Here is a 15,429-nt window from a genome sequence, read left to right as displayed (position 1 = left end):
GGGCTTTATTTGCCCTTCTTAAAAAATAAAATGTAATGTAATAAATGTGGCAATGAAGTTTCTCATTAAAACTGCAAAAACTGTAAATAGTAGCAGTACAGTGAAAATGGTTAGTCTGTTTTCGTGAACATTGGCAACACTGACATTAAAAATGTTCAATAATAATTTGGGTTGAGGATAAGGAAACAGAACAAACGCCACACTGTGAAAGAGAGCCAGAGATTAATAATGACTAATGATTAAATGCAGATGGTGTATACATGTTGCATCATGGGAATCCCCCAGCAGCCTAGACCTATTGCAGCGTAACTAAGAGAGGTTTCAGGGTCATTTGATTTATCAAAAAGGAATGTTTTAAGCCTGATCTTAAAAGCAGATTCATTCTAGGAACCAAAAGTAAACAAGCAGTCTGAAAGCAAAGTGCTTTTGGTGTGATATGCTACTATGGGGTCTTTATGATAAAATGCGGCTTGAGACCTTGGGCTAAGATTTCCAAATCTTGGTTTAAGGAGCTGATGTAAAGAAACCTATATGGGAGAATTGTGTTCTCTCATTCTATTTCCTGTCAGCATTTTGAATCGACCCTGAATGATTTTCAGGGAGGTTTTAGGAGAGTTAATAATATATTGTATCAGGCTAGTAGGCTAGTAGTACAATAACCTCAGTTTTATCTGAATTTAGAAGCAGGAAATAGGAGACCATCAAGATCTTTATTTCTTTAAGACATTCCTAATGGGCGTGTGTCACCTGGCTTCATAGATATGAAAGCTAGGTATCATCTGCATAGCAATGAAAATCTATGCTTTGCCTTCGAATGATACTGCCTAGTGGAAGCATCTATAACTTAAATGACCCATGGGCCACTGCTGGCACGGTCATCTCATGTGACGGCCACTTTAGCGTTCAAGTAGTACAAAACAACAACCAAACAAAAAAGAAAGCACCCACAAATATTTCCGAAAATGTAGTGTTTTGTTTGTTTGGGTGTTTTGTCACGGTTTTGGGTCATTTTTCCAGCATTTTCAGTTTCTTGTATTTTGGTATTTATCTGAATTATGGTTTATGTTCTGATTCTTTAGTTATCTCATTTTGAATATTATAATCCTTTGTTTCAGTTTATTCTAGTTAGAGTTTTGTTCTCAGGTTTTGTGTCTTGTGCCCTCGTGTTTAGTGTAGGTTTAGTTCAGGGTTAAGTCTGCGTCCTTGTTTCTTGTTTCCTGTTTTATTGTGAAGGTCCTTGTCTCATGTGAGTATATTCAGTTTTTCTTGCCCTATCTCGTCTTGTCAATTACTTCCAGCTGTGTTCCCCACCTGTGCGTGTTCTCCCTGCTGTCTACCTTCATGTGCCTTCGCCCACCTTCCTTTGTGTTCAGGTTTTCCGTTTAGTTTAACCCAGTATAGATTATCTTTAGTTCCGTTTTGCCATCCTCTCCTTGTGTTTTATTCTACAATAAACCTCCTTCGCATCTCAGCGAGTGCCTGCTCTTGGGTCCTCATTTATTTCTCCACACGGCTCACTCTGTTAGCCGTGACAGTTTTAAAATTTCAAATATTGTATCACAAGAAAAAACTGCAAACATAATTTGTTCCCATTTTTTCCAGTTGAATCTGTGAAAAATGCCAACAACAACACAGTTTTACATAACTAAAATAATACGTTTGCACCAACAAGGTGATTTGATCCCTGGACTTCGACATTATTGTAGCGCTGTGGGACGCTCTTGACAGAAGAAGGTCAAATTGGAGGTCAAATGGTGCCCGTTATTAAGGTGAAAGGAAAATAGTCATAAAGAGCAATTTTGTTTTTGTTCCTGGCATTAAAAAGCCAATTAACATGTACGTTTGTGCGCGCTGACTCGCTTTTGAAGTCAGCCACACAGGCCACTAGAGGAGCTGCAGTTTGTGTCACTTCTACATTGAATTCATTTTCCAGTTCCAGGGGTTGCAGCTTGGCCGCAAGACATATTTATTTGAAGCATCCAGTTTATGTATTTCATGCTTAAAGGACAAAAGCACAGCCAGCATAAAAATGCAATGTTTTATTTTTTTACACCATTGTTCCCTTGTTGCTTCCAGATATTATTTTACATGTAACACAAGTTAATCATCAATCTTTTGGATAAACACAGCACCTACGGTTTACCTAATATACTCATATAATAAATATTGATATATGTGTGTAACATGTGGCTCTATACCACCTGTTGGACAAGCATTGCAACTATTCTCGACCCTGGGTAATGCCTTTCTGCTGTTTCCCCATCTTTGTTTCTTATCTATGGTTCCTGATAGTTCCATTTCTGGTAAGGCTGGGTAAAATAGCACTGGTTCCCAGCTTTCAGTATTATTATCTCCATGTTCCATCTTTTATGCTTGTTAAGGGCTGTCAGGGACCAAGCAGTAAAGCATAACGGACACCGGTGGTTTTAATTCAAAAAACGGGTTTTATTGACCCAAAAATATGAAAATATATTTAACAAAGCCAAAACTTAAACAGGCAGACCAATAAAAGAGGTCAACTCAACAGACTAAACTCAAGATAATAATTAACAAAACCTCAAACAAACATATGGTAAACTGACCTGCTGAAATGACACACAGGGGGACTTAAATACTGGTTTAGCTAAACCAAATGACACACACGGGGGAAAACAAGATGGCTGCCATATAACCAACTAATACAAAACATTTAAACAAACATGAAACACCCCCCAGGCAATGAAGCATGTGGTGCAATCCAATTAGGCTGTCAGCAGTACTTCAGGTCTCCCAGCCCTTTGCCACACCTTTTGCCAGACAGGAGGAGACACCAACCCCCAGGTAACTCAAACAAAGAAAGATGTATTAATATAACAAAACAGAACTTTGACCTTGCAAGGTTAATATGTGTGCACGCCATATAAACATTGGAAGGTGTGATGGAAAAATGAATACATTTAATAAAGAAACGATATTGAACAATAAATAGAATATTTTAAAGTAGTGACTGTAAATTAAACTAAAGTGAATCAACGGGTGATGAGGTGTGGAGCTTACCATGTGTGGCATGCCATCACACACCTCCCCTCTTCAGAGCTCTCGCTGGAACAGCGAGAGAGATAGTCAGCAGTAAGGTTCTCCTTGCCTGGTACGTGGTGGACAGTGAATCGGAATGGCTGTAAGGCCAGGTACCAGCGGGTAATTCGCCCATTTGTGTCCTTCATCTGCTCAAGCCACTGTAGTGCTTTGTGATCAGTTTCCAAGGTGAAGTCTCTTCCCAGTAGATAGTAGCGGAAGGAGTCCAGGGCCCACTTGATCGCTAAGGTCTCCTTCTCTACTGTGGAATACCGAACTTCCCGTGGAAACAGTTTCCGGCTGATGTAAGCCACTGGATGGCGGCCTTCCATGGTTTCCTGAATGAGGACAGCTCCCAGGCCCCGATCTGAAGCATCAGTCTGTAATATGAATGGTTCATCAAAGTTGGGACTGTACAAAACCGGTTGCTTACTTAGTGACTGTTGTATGTCATGAAACGCTGCCACTGCCTCCTCTGTCCACTGGATGTAATTGGGGGAACGTGATCCCGTCAGGTCTGTGAGCAGAGCTGCCCTGTTGGAGAACTGAGGGATGAAACGACGGTAGAAACCTGCCATGCCCAAAAAGGATCTCAGCTGCTTCCTTGTTTGGGGCAGGGGGGATGATTCCATGGCCTCGATTTTGCTGACTTGTGGCCTGATAACCCCCTTGCCGATGACATGGCCCAGGTATTCTGTCTCAGCAGCGGCGAAAACACACTTTGACGGATTCACCGTCAACCCAGCTGAGTGCAGGTGGTCCAGAACAGTTCGCAGGTGTTCCACATGCTCCTCCCAGGTGTTGCTGTGGATAACAATATCATCCAAGTAAGCAGCAGCAAAGTCAGAGCAGTCATGTAATACCTGATCCATCAGCCGTTGGAAAGTTGCTGGAGCTCCATGTAGTCCAAATGGCAAGACTGTAAATTGGAAAAGCCCCCATGGTGTTCTGAATGCTGTGAACTCTCTGGACCGTTGAGTGAGTGGGACCTGCCAGTAACCCTTACACAGATCTATTGTGGTCAGGTACCTTGCTTTTCCCAGACGTTCAAGTAGATCATCAATTCTTGGTGTCGGGTAGGAGTCAAACATGGATATGGAGTTCAGGTACCTGAAATCAATGCAGAACCTCATACTCTCATCCTTTTTGGGTACCAAGACCACAGGGTTGCACCATTCACTCTTAGATCTTTCAATGATCCCTAGAGATAGCATCAAATCGATTTCCTTCTTCAATGAAGGCAGCAGACGTTCTGGGATCCTGTAACTTAATCGTCTCACAGAGGCACCTTCTCGTACCACAATATCATGTTCGACAATGTCAGTTCTCCCTGGATTCTCTTGAAAGACTGCTGATTTACACATTTCTCTCACCTGCTGCTGCTTGTCCTCTGGGAGATGGCTGAGATCATAATCTAGAGAGCCAGCAGGTGGTAGATATTGCTCATCTGCTTCATCTTCTTCAGGCACTCGCCATATGAGCATTGCATCCGCCTTGTGTTCAATACGCTCCACCCACTCCTTCAGAAGGTTTATATGCAAGACCTTGCTGGAGCGCAACTGCCCTGGGGTGGACACCTCATATGTGGTGGGTCCCAGCTTCCTCATGACTTCAAATGGCCCCTGCCACTTTGCCAACAATTTGTTGTTGTCACTGGGGAGGAGCACGAGCACCTTTTGTCCTGGCTCAAACGCACGCTGACGAGCAGATTTATCATACCAAGACTTCTGCTGCTGCTGGGCCTCCACCATATGTGATTGAGCAAGTTCACCCATTTTCTCCAACCGTTCTCTCATCTGAATGACATAAGACAAAATGTTCTTGGATCCCCCCTCCACCTTGTCTCCCTCCCAAATCTCCTTTAACAGAGTTAGAGGGCCACGAACCTCATAACCATACAACAGCTCAAAAGGTGAAAAACCTGTGGAGGCTTGGGGGACTTCTCTATAACCAAAGAGTAGATATGGCAGCCATTGATCCCAATCGTTACCACTGTCGTTGACAAACTTCCTGAGCATCTGTTTCAATGTCTGGTTAAACCGTTCTGTCAGCCCATCAGTTTGAGGGTGGTATGGTGAAGTTCTCAGACTCCGGATGCCCAACTACTGATAAACTTGCTTTAACAGAGTAGACATGAAGTTAGTGCCTTGATCAGTTAGTATTTCTCGTGGAAACCCAACTCTTGCAAAGAACTGCACTAAACAAAATGCAATGGGCTTGGCCTTTATAGATTTTAAAGGGAACACCTCAGGATATTTTGTGGCATAATCTGTTACAACAAGCATGTAACGATTTCCTGCTTTGCTCCTCTCAACAGGCCCTACAATATCCATTCCAAGACGCTCAAAAGGAGTGCCGATGACAGGGAGAGGTTGGAGTGGAGCTCTATGGGGGATTTTAGCAGATGTTATCTGACACTGTGGGCAACTTTTACAAAACTGAGCCACATCTTTGCTAAGACCAGGCCAGTAGAAATGATGTTTGATGCGAGCTGTGGTCTTGTGTTTACCAAGGTGGCCAGCCCACGGAATAGAATGCCCTAAGGTGAGAATGGCGTTTCTAACCTTCTGGGGAACCACCAGCTGCAGCACCGACCCCTGCTGACGATAGAGAATGTCATTTTGCAAGATGTACTCACTGTTAACCTGCTCCACTCCAGGTTCCTTTTCTTTGGCCTTCCGGAAAAGAGATATTAAAGATTGATCAGATTTTTGGAGTTCAGCAATTTCAGTTGGAATATTAAACCCTAGGGGTGACGGTGTTGGCTCAGCGTCTGTTAGTGTATCCACAGGTGAAAATTTGAATTTCTCCTGCCTTCTTTGTCTGCGGGTCTTCCGTGGCTTCACCACAGTTGTCTCAAACTCCTCATTAAAAAAAAGGCAGGGCACTCAGGGTCTCAGAGTGGGTACTGACTTGCTTAGCCTGAGCTCTGGTAACAGCTACATTGCACTCCTCAGTCTGCTCAGACTCCAACAAATCAAAAAGCACAGGAAGGTCACGCCCTAACACGGCAGAGTAAGGCAAACTGTTCACAACACCCACATTCAGCAGATACATCTGGTCCTGAACTTTAATGTAGATGTCAGCTGTCGGATATCTTTTTTCATCTCCATGGACACAACAGATTGAAATTGTATCACTGGTGCGAACAATATTAGGTGGGGCAAAATCTGAGTGAATAAGAGACCGAGAACTGCCAGAGTCAAGAAGGGCATTGAGTAGAACCCCATTCACTTCAATCTGGCTCATTTTGATGGATTTGTCACTCTCCTCAGGATCAGCATTAGAACGAGGAGCAAAACACATTTGCACCATTTTAGCAGAATTTCTTGGGCACATAGGTTTTGTATGGCCCTCTAATCCACAAAGATAACAAATGAGCTTCTTACCAGAGGCCTTTGGTGGTCTAGTGGTAGACTGAGAGCTCTTACTGGTGCTTGTATTTGCTGAATCCAGATGGTTTTGCTGAGGTATCTTCCGGGTGTCCCTCGATACCTTCCATGCATTATGGCTCCATGCTTGCCCCTTCTTTCTGGCAGCAACAAAAACATGAGCTAACCGAGCCGCTTCCATTGCTGAACCATGGTTGTGTTCTCTGATCCAAACCTGAAGCTCAGGAGATAACATTCTGAGAAACTGCTCCAAGATTATAGTTTCACCAATGTCATGAATAGTTTTACCCTTTGGCTGGATCCATTTCCCATAAAGCTCCTTCAGTCTCGCATATAGCTCACGAGGGCTTTCATCTGGTTGAACGTCCAGGGATCTGAATCTTTGCCTATATGTTTCAGGGTTAATGTCATATTTTGACAGAATAGCTGATTTCACTTTATCATAGTCTAATGAATCATCAATGTCCATGTGAACATAGGCACCTCTAGCTTTACCAGTAAGCAAGGGTATCAAATGAAAAACCCAATCTGACTTCTGCCATCGATAAGCTGTAGCCATACGTTCAAATGTGATCAGGAAATGTTCAATATCATCAGCTTCAGTTAATCTTTCCAATCTGCCCTCTATTTGTAGGGGAAACTGAAATGCTGGTGAAATGGCTGGATTGGAATTAGTCATAACTGGTTCACCCTGGGCCTGCTGAACAGAGGAAGAAGGATGAATATCAAACTCTAATGATTCAGAGCGAGCTTCTGCAGAATCTGATGGTGATGTTCTGACTTGGATTTCTGACTGCAAAAGTCTAAACTGATGTTGAAAGGCTTTAAATCGCTGTTCTTGTCGTGCATTTAACTCACTCTGTTTTGCATCCCGGATGTCCTGTTGTTCCATGTGAGCATGTAGCATATTGACTAGATCAGACAAAGTAGGCTCCTTTTCAACTCTCTCCACAACTTCAGTGACTCCTGAGGCTCCATTTTCCTCCTCTTCGCAGGTTTGCTGAGCAGATCCCTTTTTCTTTTCATTCTTGCCACCACGATGCATTCTTCCTCCTCATGAGGAAAAACAGAAGAAAGAAAAAAAGAAAAAAGACCTGTGTCCAATACTGGATGATCCCACCGCTGCCACCAATTGTCAGGGACCAAGCAGTAAAGCATAAAGGACACCGGTGGTTTTAATTCAAAAAACGGGTTTTATTGACCCAAAAATATGAAAATATATTTAACAAAGCCAAAACTTAAACAGGCAGACCAATAAAAGAGGTCAACTCAACAGACTAAACTCAAGATAATAATTAACAAAACCTCAAACAAACATATGGTAAACTGACCTGCTGAAATGACACACAGGGGGACTTAAATACTGGTTTAGCTAAACCAAATGACACACACGGGGGAAAACAAGATGGCTGCCATATAACCAACTAATACAAAACATTTAAACAAACATGAAACACCCCCCAGGCAATGAAGCATGTGGTGCAATCCAATTAGGCTGTCAGCAGTACTTCAGGTCTCCCAGCCCTTTGCCACACCTTTTGCCAGACAGGAGGAGACACCAACCCCCAGGTAACTCAAACAAAGAAAGATGTATTAATATAACAAAACAGAACTTTGACCTTGCAAAGTTAATATGTGTGCACGCCATATAAACATTGGAAGGTGTGATGGAAAAATGAATACATTTAATAAAGAAACAATATTGAACAATAAATAGAATATTTTAAAGTAGTGACTGTAAATTAAACTAAAGTGACTCAACGGGTGATGAGGTGTGGAGCTTACCATGTGTGGCATGCCATCACAAGGGCCAATAAGGGGTCACTACTTCTCGGTTCTTTATATAAGACAAGCCAACTTGTTGTTTTTTTGTTCAAAAGATTTATTCATATCAAGACCATCTGTGTAAATTTTTCAGTTGAAAGAAAACAACGCGACTTCCACCAGCGTTACGCTTCATGCATATCTGGCCAAAACATTTTTTCCAAGTCATTCAGCACACCCTCTGGGCTCAATGCAGTGCGACATTGACTGAACTTGGTGACAACCAATTCACAAAAATGAAGCGTGTTCAATAAAAGATTTGAAAAGCAACAAATCCCTGTTCACTTTTGCTCAGTTCCAAGTTAATTCTCCTAAATACAAAGATAATTGACCTAGGCAGCACAAAACTGTAGCCAGATAGGAAAAACAGGAATGAAAAAATATTTTGCTGCTAAACCAAGACATTCACCTTAGATATATACATGATATCAATGTGACTTTAACTTTTACCTGCTGATGATCAAATGTAATTAACCTCTAAAAAATGTTTTAAATGGATGGGGCTAGGGAAAACAGCATACGTTTGAGTTTTCGTATGGCTAGATCGTAGTGAAACAATGGTGTCAATTGTGTTTTGGGTGTTCAGAACAAATAATGTTTTATACTGGATGAGCAGAACTAAAGATTAAATGTTAGTTGGCCTTAAGCAAGCTTCGGTTTGCAGACTACTGGCCAAACAGTAGAAAGACTCCTTTGTGAGCTGCAGGTTGTGACGTCAAATGGGCTGTATAAAGACATAAATTCATAGCTAATCTGGAACAACACAGGAGTGGGAGGATGAGTCTTGGTGTCCTCCTCCATTTCTTAACTTGCATAACTAATGAGCCTTAAATATCAGATAAATTAAGCAGGACCAGTGACTGCTGTCAGATTTGCACAAGCTATCTGTGGACCACAGTGTAAGCTAACAAGACAAAGGGATTGTACTGTATGTGCATTATTTTCAACTTCTGAAATACCTAAAAACCATGCTGGAGATGCTTGAATACAGCCACTATCAGGTGAGATGGACTGACATATTTTAAAATTTTTGAAAAAAAAAAAAGAGTAGATGCGATTTTTACACTAAAAGAGTCAAAATATCTTTGCTGCGCTTGAAAACAGGACTTAAGGTTGAGGATTAGGGTTGAGTTCTAAATACTTCATTATGTGTACCCAGTTCACAAGTCTTTGGTTAAATGAAGACAGGGAAGCTGTTTTACACACAGTCGTATTTAAATTGCTGCACGAGTTGGACAGGTGCTGAAATGTTATATAGTGCTCTTTTAGAAAAAAAGAGCTTGATGAAAAAAAATGTAAAAGAAATGTTGTTTGGACATTTCAACATCTTATCACCGTAATGTTGCAAAGCAAGCACGTTAGATTATTTGGTTTTTAAAAGGCTGTTTTCAGGGGAACTTTTAATGTAACAGAGTAGTATAGTGTGATTAATTTGGATTTGTAAGTTGCACTTTGAAGCTGGAAACATTTGAACATTTAAGTTCTTGCATTTTTAATTTGTGCTTTTACCACACCGGGACAGATGAATTATTATAATGAAAACATTCATTTTTAAATCTATTTTTTTCTCTACGTGCCAGTGTATTTTTCTCCTTACCCTTAACTGTATCACACGAGCTTAGTCAAAAAATAAATCCAAAACTAATGTGGTGTAATGTTTACGACTTTGCCACTTAGGTCCAGACCCACCTGGAAAGTCCCACCAAATACCACATCCAGCAGGCTCAGCGGCAGCAGGTGAGGCAGTATCTGTCAACCACCCTGGGTGGTAAAGCTGGCAGCCAGTCCCCCGAACACAGTATGCCACCCGGTCCTGGCAGCAGTGCACCCAATAGTCCCATGGCTTTGCTCACCCTCAGCACCAACTGTGAGAAAGAGGTACACCTGCTCACTTCGAGGACATTCAGTATCCTTACATGCAGATGTCTCGACAGAGAGTGAGGAGTTCATGAATTGTGCCTTTGTGTTATACAGATGGATGATGTCATTGATGATATTATTAGCTTGGAGTCAAGCTACAACGACGATGTTCTTGGATTGATGGATCCAGGACTCCAAATGAACAACCAGGTAATTTATTTTAAGATAAAATAAATACTACAATAAATACCAAAGTGTGTAATGTTGACACCTTCTTTGAGTTTAAATAAAATATATGACAGTTGCTCTTTTCAAGAGGACACTATAATGACAGGTTTTTAACACCAACAGCTACCTGTGTCAGGAAATTTATTGGATGTATACACCAACCAAAGTCTCCAACTACCAGGCCTCGCCATCAACAGTTGTCCACCCAACATTAAAAGGGAATTCACTGGTAAACTAACACTCAATTTATGAGCGTTTGGATTAGAAAAAGTATAAGGCTTTACTACATGTTGTTTACTACTGGTATATTTGTGGACACTCAGTTTAGTACACTTTTCTGTGACCTTTCTGTGTCTAAAAATTTACTGCTGATAAAATACATGCATAACCTTGTTTTGTATGATGTAATCCCAGTCCACTCAGACGCTTTTACATCTAAATACATAGGTTACTTTAGGCTGATGTCAATATTGTGTGCAATTTAGAAGTGCACAAAATACTGTTAAGTCAATCATGTGCCAAATAATTACTCCAGCTCCTGGCATGAAGCAAGTACTGGACAAGCCTGGATCCTGTGGCCAATATGAAAGCTATCAAAGGCCAGAGAGCTTTCCAGTAGGTAAGCAAAGCAAAATGAAGAGAAAAAAAAGACATAATGTTTTGTAAACAGTAAAACTTCACTTTCAGAAACTGTATGTTGAGTGTTTTGTGTATTTTTAAATTGCACACATTATACTACTGTATATTGCAAAATCTGAGATGCAAACTTTAAGCTTTTTTCCAGTTCTAGCCTTCAGATTGTTATTTTTTGTATTGTTTGTGATTAACAGGTTTCAAATATGCTAAACAAACCTCAAAGCATGTGAAATACAAACCTATAAAATGAAATCATTTACTCTGGATTAAATCACATTGTAATCAAATGCTTTTGTCTAAAGTATTGCTATTCAGCCTTCTTTTGCTTCACAGAGGCTGAAGTTCGTGCTCTGGCAAAAGAGAGACAGAAGAAGGACAACCACAACTTAAGTAAGGCAATCAAAATATTACTGAATTTCAATTTTTTATGTTTAATTTTAGTAGCTTCATTGTGTAGTGGTTTACACAATTGCCTAAATATCCTAAAAAGCAAATAGTTTTTTTATTTTTATACTTAATTTTCTACTGCTAGTTTTTTCGTAAATCTATAATATATATATATAATCTATAATATATAATCCGTGTTCACAGTTCATGTCCTTACTTTGCATTCTAGTTGAACGAAGACGGAGATTCAACATCAATGATCGCATTAAAGAGCTGGGAACCTTAATACCCAAGTCAAATGATCCGTAAGTGTTTTTGCATGTATTTAAGCTAATGGATGCATGTGCCCAGCCATCTACTTGTCTGCCTACTGTAGTGATTCATGCATTAACCGTGTTTCAACATCCTAATGTGTCAAAGTCTCTTTAAAATGCAATTGCCGTTTTGCTCAGCAGGATGTAAAGAACCCTGAGGTGTTCTGGTCAGCTGAGTCTGACTGTAGATATTTGTCTCATGTATACCCCAGAGACATGCGCTGGAATAAGGGCACTATTCTAAAAGCCTCGGTGGACTATATTCGGAAATTACAGCGCGAGCAGCAGAGAGCCAAGGAGCTTGAGTGCAGACAGAGGAAGCTGGAGCACGCAAATCGGCATCTCATGTTGCGTATACAGGTGGGTCACTCTAAGGCTTTGCAGACGTTATGTAGGTTTTTTTTTTATTATTATGGTCATGTTTTGTTTTTTTTTTACGTAAAACCACAAAATTAGTACAGCAAAAATCTACTTGATCCCAGATGTACAGTATTTAACACAAAATTAACAAATGCTTGTTCTTTTAATGCATCAATTACAGGTAATATGTAGAAAGCTACTTGTGTTTGACATTCTTATATATAAGGGAATTATCCTGTCCAGCCAGCAGCCAGTATAGCTTGGCAGCTATAGCATGAAGGGTGGCAAAAGAACCTGTGTGCAAAACCAGAGAATGTTTTATCTGGAAAAAAATTGTTCTATTCAACAGATGTTTCAGCCAATTTTGAGTAATTTGGGTCATACACTACCTGACCAAAAAAAAAAGTTGCCACCAAAATAAAAGGGTCACACACTCTAATATTTTGTTGGACTGCCTTTACGGCATGCATTCGCTCTGGCATTGTTTCGATAAGTTTCTGCAATGTCTTTTTTTTCCCTCTTGCCTCTTTTGCCATCAGAATTAGTGTCTAAAGGCGAAGAAAGATGCCCAACGGATTTACTTTACCAAATGGACCATCCCAGCCTTGCCGTATTGGTCTATTTGGTTCACCTTTTATTGTTTATTTTATTTTATTTTCACTTTGCTAAATACGGGACAGACTTAACTGGGGAAAAGAAAGCGGAGAAAGAAAGAGGGAAAGAAAAACAGCAGAGAAGAGGAAAGGTAATAAAGGGCAAACAACAAAAACCAACAAAATAAGCAGACAAAAAATACATGTATCAATCACCTGGATCACCTGTTGAGAAAGAAAAAAGAGAGAACAATCAGAAGGAAAAAAAGCGCAATATAATAAACAACATCACGATGATCTATGGGAATGTAACAGAAAATACTAAATATTAAACATTGTGCAGCACGGAGGAGATAGGCCTCCATACCTTGGAGGGCCTGAGATGTCCCTAGAGGGGTGGCGTCTGATACCCAACCTGACATATAGACACAGACATACAGGCACACACAGATACAAACATCCATTCCCACCCTCATGCTCTCATATGCAATTACTCAACACTCACCCAACGTGGAGACAGACATAAAGAGACGCTGTACACACAATCACACTCCCCAAGTGTACTCTAAGCCCCAGGTCTAGGTACCCAGACCCAGGTAGTGTTACCCTCTTCCCTGGGGTGGAGAGAAGCAGACTGCCCCGACTCGGCAGCAGCAGGCCCCACATTCCAGACCCTAATCGGACGGCCAACTCCTCCTCCTAGCCCCCCTGCTCCAACAGGCAGCAGAGAACGGGGGTGTTTCTGCAATGTCACAAGATTTATTTCCATCCAGATTCTCAATGGGGTCTGGACTCTGTGGTGGCCAGTCTATGGCGACGTCCACATGTACATGGGTATTTTTGAAAACGCAGATTTTTCTATGCATTTGCACCTTTCATCCACACGTAAACAGTGTTTTCGATCACTGAAAACTGAGATTTTTTTAAAATTCCTGCCAGGGTGGAGACTTTTGAAAACTCAGTTTTTGCATTTACGTGTGGACAAGGAAAATGGAGATGCAATGTCAAAGGTGTGCCCCTTTTTTGACGTGATGCTGTGCGCCACGTTATTGTTTATATGTGATTATTTCTACAATGGCGGATATAGACAAAATACTGTTGCTGTTAATCTGACTACTTGAAGTTTTTACACACGTACATATACACAGGCAGTTACTGTCTCTCCATCACTTCATCTGCCTCTCTTCTTACCCTGAGCACTGAGCCCAGTTGGGGTTAAATAACTTGTTGCCAGCTGAACGATAATCGCCCATGCAGTAATTGTCCAATAGGAGGCTCATACCTATTTGCTTAGTTAAGTCCAGGTGGCGACTTTTTGGCCAGGCAGTGTATTTGCATCCTCCCACTTTTCACCAATTGTTTTGCACTTTACAAACAAGATGCAGCACAACCATTAGTGAGTTTCAAAAGATGCCTTTAGTTGGATTTTCTTCTTTGCTCTATGTTCCAGGTCTTATGCTGGCTTAGCAAATTTGCACAAAACATGATTTTGAAGTTGATTAGCGTAGATGTACTTTTTGTTCCAGTGTTAAAACATTGCAACATTTCCACCGTTTCTATCTCTATCTAGGAGTTGGAAATCCAAGCCCGTGCTCATGGTCTTACAGTGGTGTCATCCCCAACTGTCTGTACGTCAGAGCTAATGGCTCGTGCCATTAAGCAGGAGCCCGTCCTTGGTGACTGCCCATCAGAGCTCTACCAGCATAGTTCTGCCCCTGACATGTCCCCTCCAACCACATTAGACCTCAACAACGGCACCATCACCTTTGACCATATACCAGCAGATGCGGGGGAACCTGGCCCTTACGGCAGCTCTAGTGCGTGTAAAATGAAGGAGCTGGTAAGGGACAACACCCTAGGGCCAATTTCCCCCAGTGATCCCCTGCTGTCCTCGATGTCCCCAGATATTTCCAGCAACATCGACAGCCACCACACTTCCAGCTCAAGTTTGGAGGAGAAAGAGCATGGATGTTAGCCCAACAGCATGAGCTGCACTGACATTTACATTTGTAGCAACTCACCAGTGTGGCGCCTACATTAAAGATATCAATGTGAATGGATTAAAGAACTCGTGGTATGTTTAAATCTTTTCTTATTTTTGTCCACACTGGTGTAGAAGTTTTAAGTGTTACATGGTCAGACAGCTCAAAATTACTTGACATGTAATATACAGTGTCTGTGAAACATGACTGCAGTCTTATTTTGGACTTGCAAATCTGTTTATTTTTGTCATATTTCAAACTTTTCATATCTTTTCTAAATACACAGTGAACCTGGTGGCAATGCCAAAAGACAAAAGTATGCATATGTAAAAATGTATTGCTGATAAATTCCAAAACTTGGCACATGTTGTAATATTTGGAAATACTACATATAATAAATATTTAGAAAGAAAGGTTTTGGTATTAGAAATCCGTGTATTATTTAAAGTAATTTTTACACTATGTGGTTGTTGTATTATGAGGAAAGAGCAATCTTTTAGAAAAAGGGCCACATAGTAAAAAACATTATACTCATTTACTGGATAGAACTTTTGAAATTACATTATATGTGTGTGGTTTCTATGCTGATGAGAGCAGTGGAGAAGCATCTGGTGCTGTACAAGCGCTTAACACTTTGAGATTTGCCTTTTGCTTCTTTAAAATGACAATATAAAGCATGTGTCAAACTCAAGACATGCCGATGAAATCCAGTCAAGGTTAAGCTTAAATGCAAGGGTCAGAGAGACAAAAACCCAATGCAGAGTGTTGTGGGGGGACTGAGAAGAAGATAATAGCATTT

At 40.9% G+C, this 15,429-nt stretch overlaps 1 protein-coding gene across 7 annotated transcripts in view; it reads left to right on the top strand.

Moving 5' to 3' along the window:
- mitfa (melanocyte inducing transcription factor a) overlaps positions 1-15,043 on the top strand; it is a 34,931-nt gene extending 19,888 nt beyond the window's left edge. For 3 of the 7 annotated variants that reach the window (XM_004567396.3, XM_076883745.1, XM_024802633.2), the window contains 8 exons: positions 9,948-10,148; positions 10,245-10,340; positions 10,482-10,587; positions 10,894-10,977; positions 11,328-11,384; positions 11,611-11,686; positions 11,908-12,055; positions 14,219-15,043. In XM_004567396.3, coding sequence (XP_004567453.3) covers positions 9,948-10,148; positions 10,245-10,340; positions 10,482-10,587; positions 10,894-10,977; positions 11,328-11,384; positions 11,611-11,686; positions 11,908-12,055; positions 14,219-14,623 — 1,173 coding nt within the window. In that variant the 3' untranslated portion in view covers positions 14,624-15,043. Of the gene's footprint in view, positions 1-7,977; positions 8,016-9,121; positions 9,272-9,947; positions 10,149-10,244; positions 10,341-10,481; positions 10,588-10,893; positions 10,978-11,327; positions 11,385-11,610; positions 11,687-11,907; positions 12,056-14,218 lie in introns of those variants that run through there. The other 4 variants (XM_076883744.1, XM_004567398.3, XM_004567399.3 and 1 more) reach the window with 4 other exon arrangements.
- Positions 15,044-15,429: the final 386 nt, after the last annotated feature.

This window comes from Maylandia zebra, linkage group LG5 (genome assembly GCF_041146795.1).
Source record: "Maylandia zebra isolate NMK-2024a linkage group LG5, Mzebra_GT3a, whole genome shotgun sequence".
In the NCBI taxonomy this organism is placed as follows: Eukaryota; Metazoa; Chordata; class Actinopteri; order Cichliformes; family Cichlidae; genus Maylandia; species Maylandia zebra.
The sequence above is the reverse complement of the archived record's forward strand: the minus strand, read 5'-3'. Positions and strand labels throughout refer to the sequence as shown.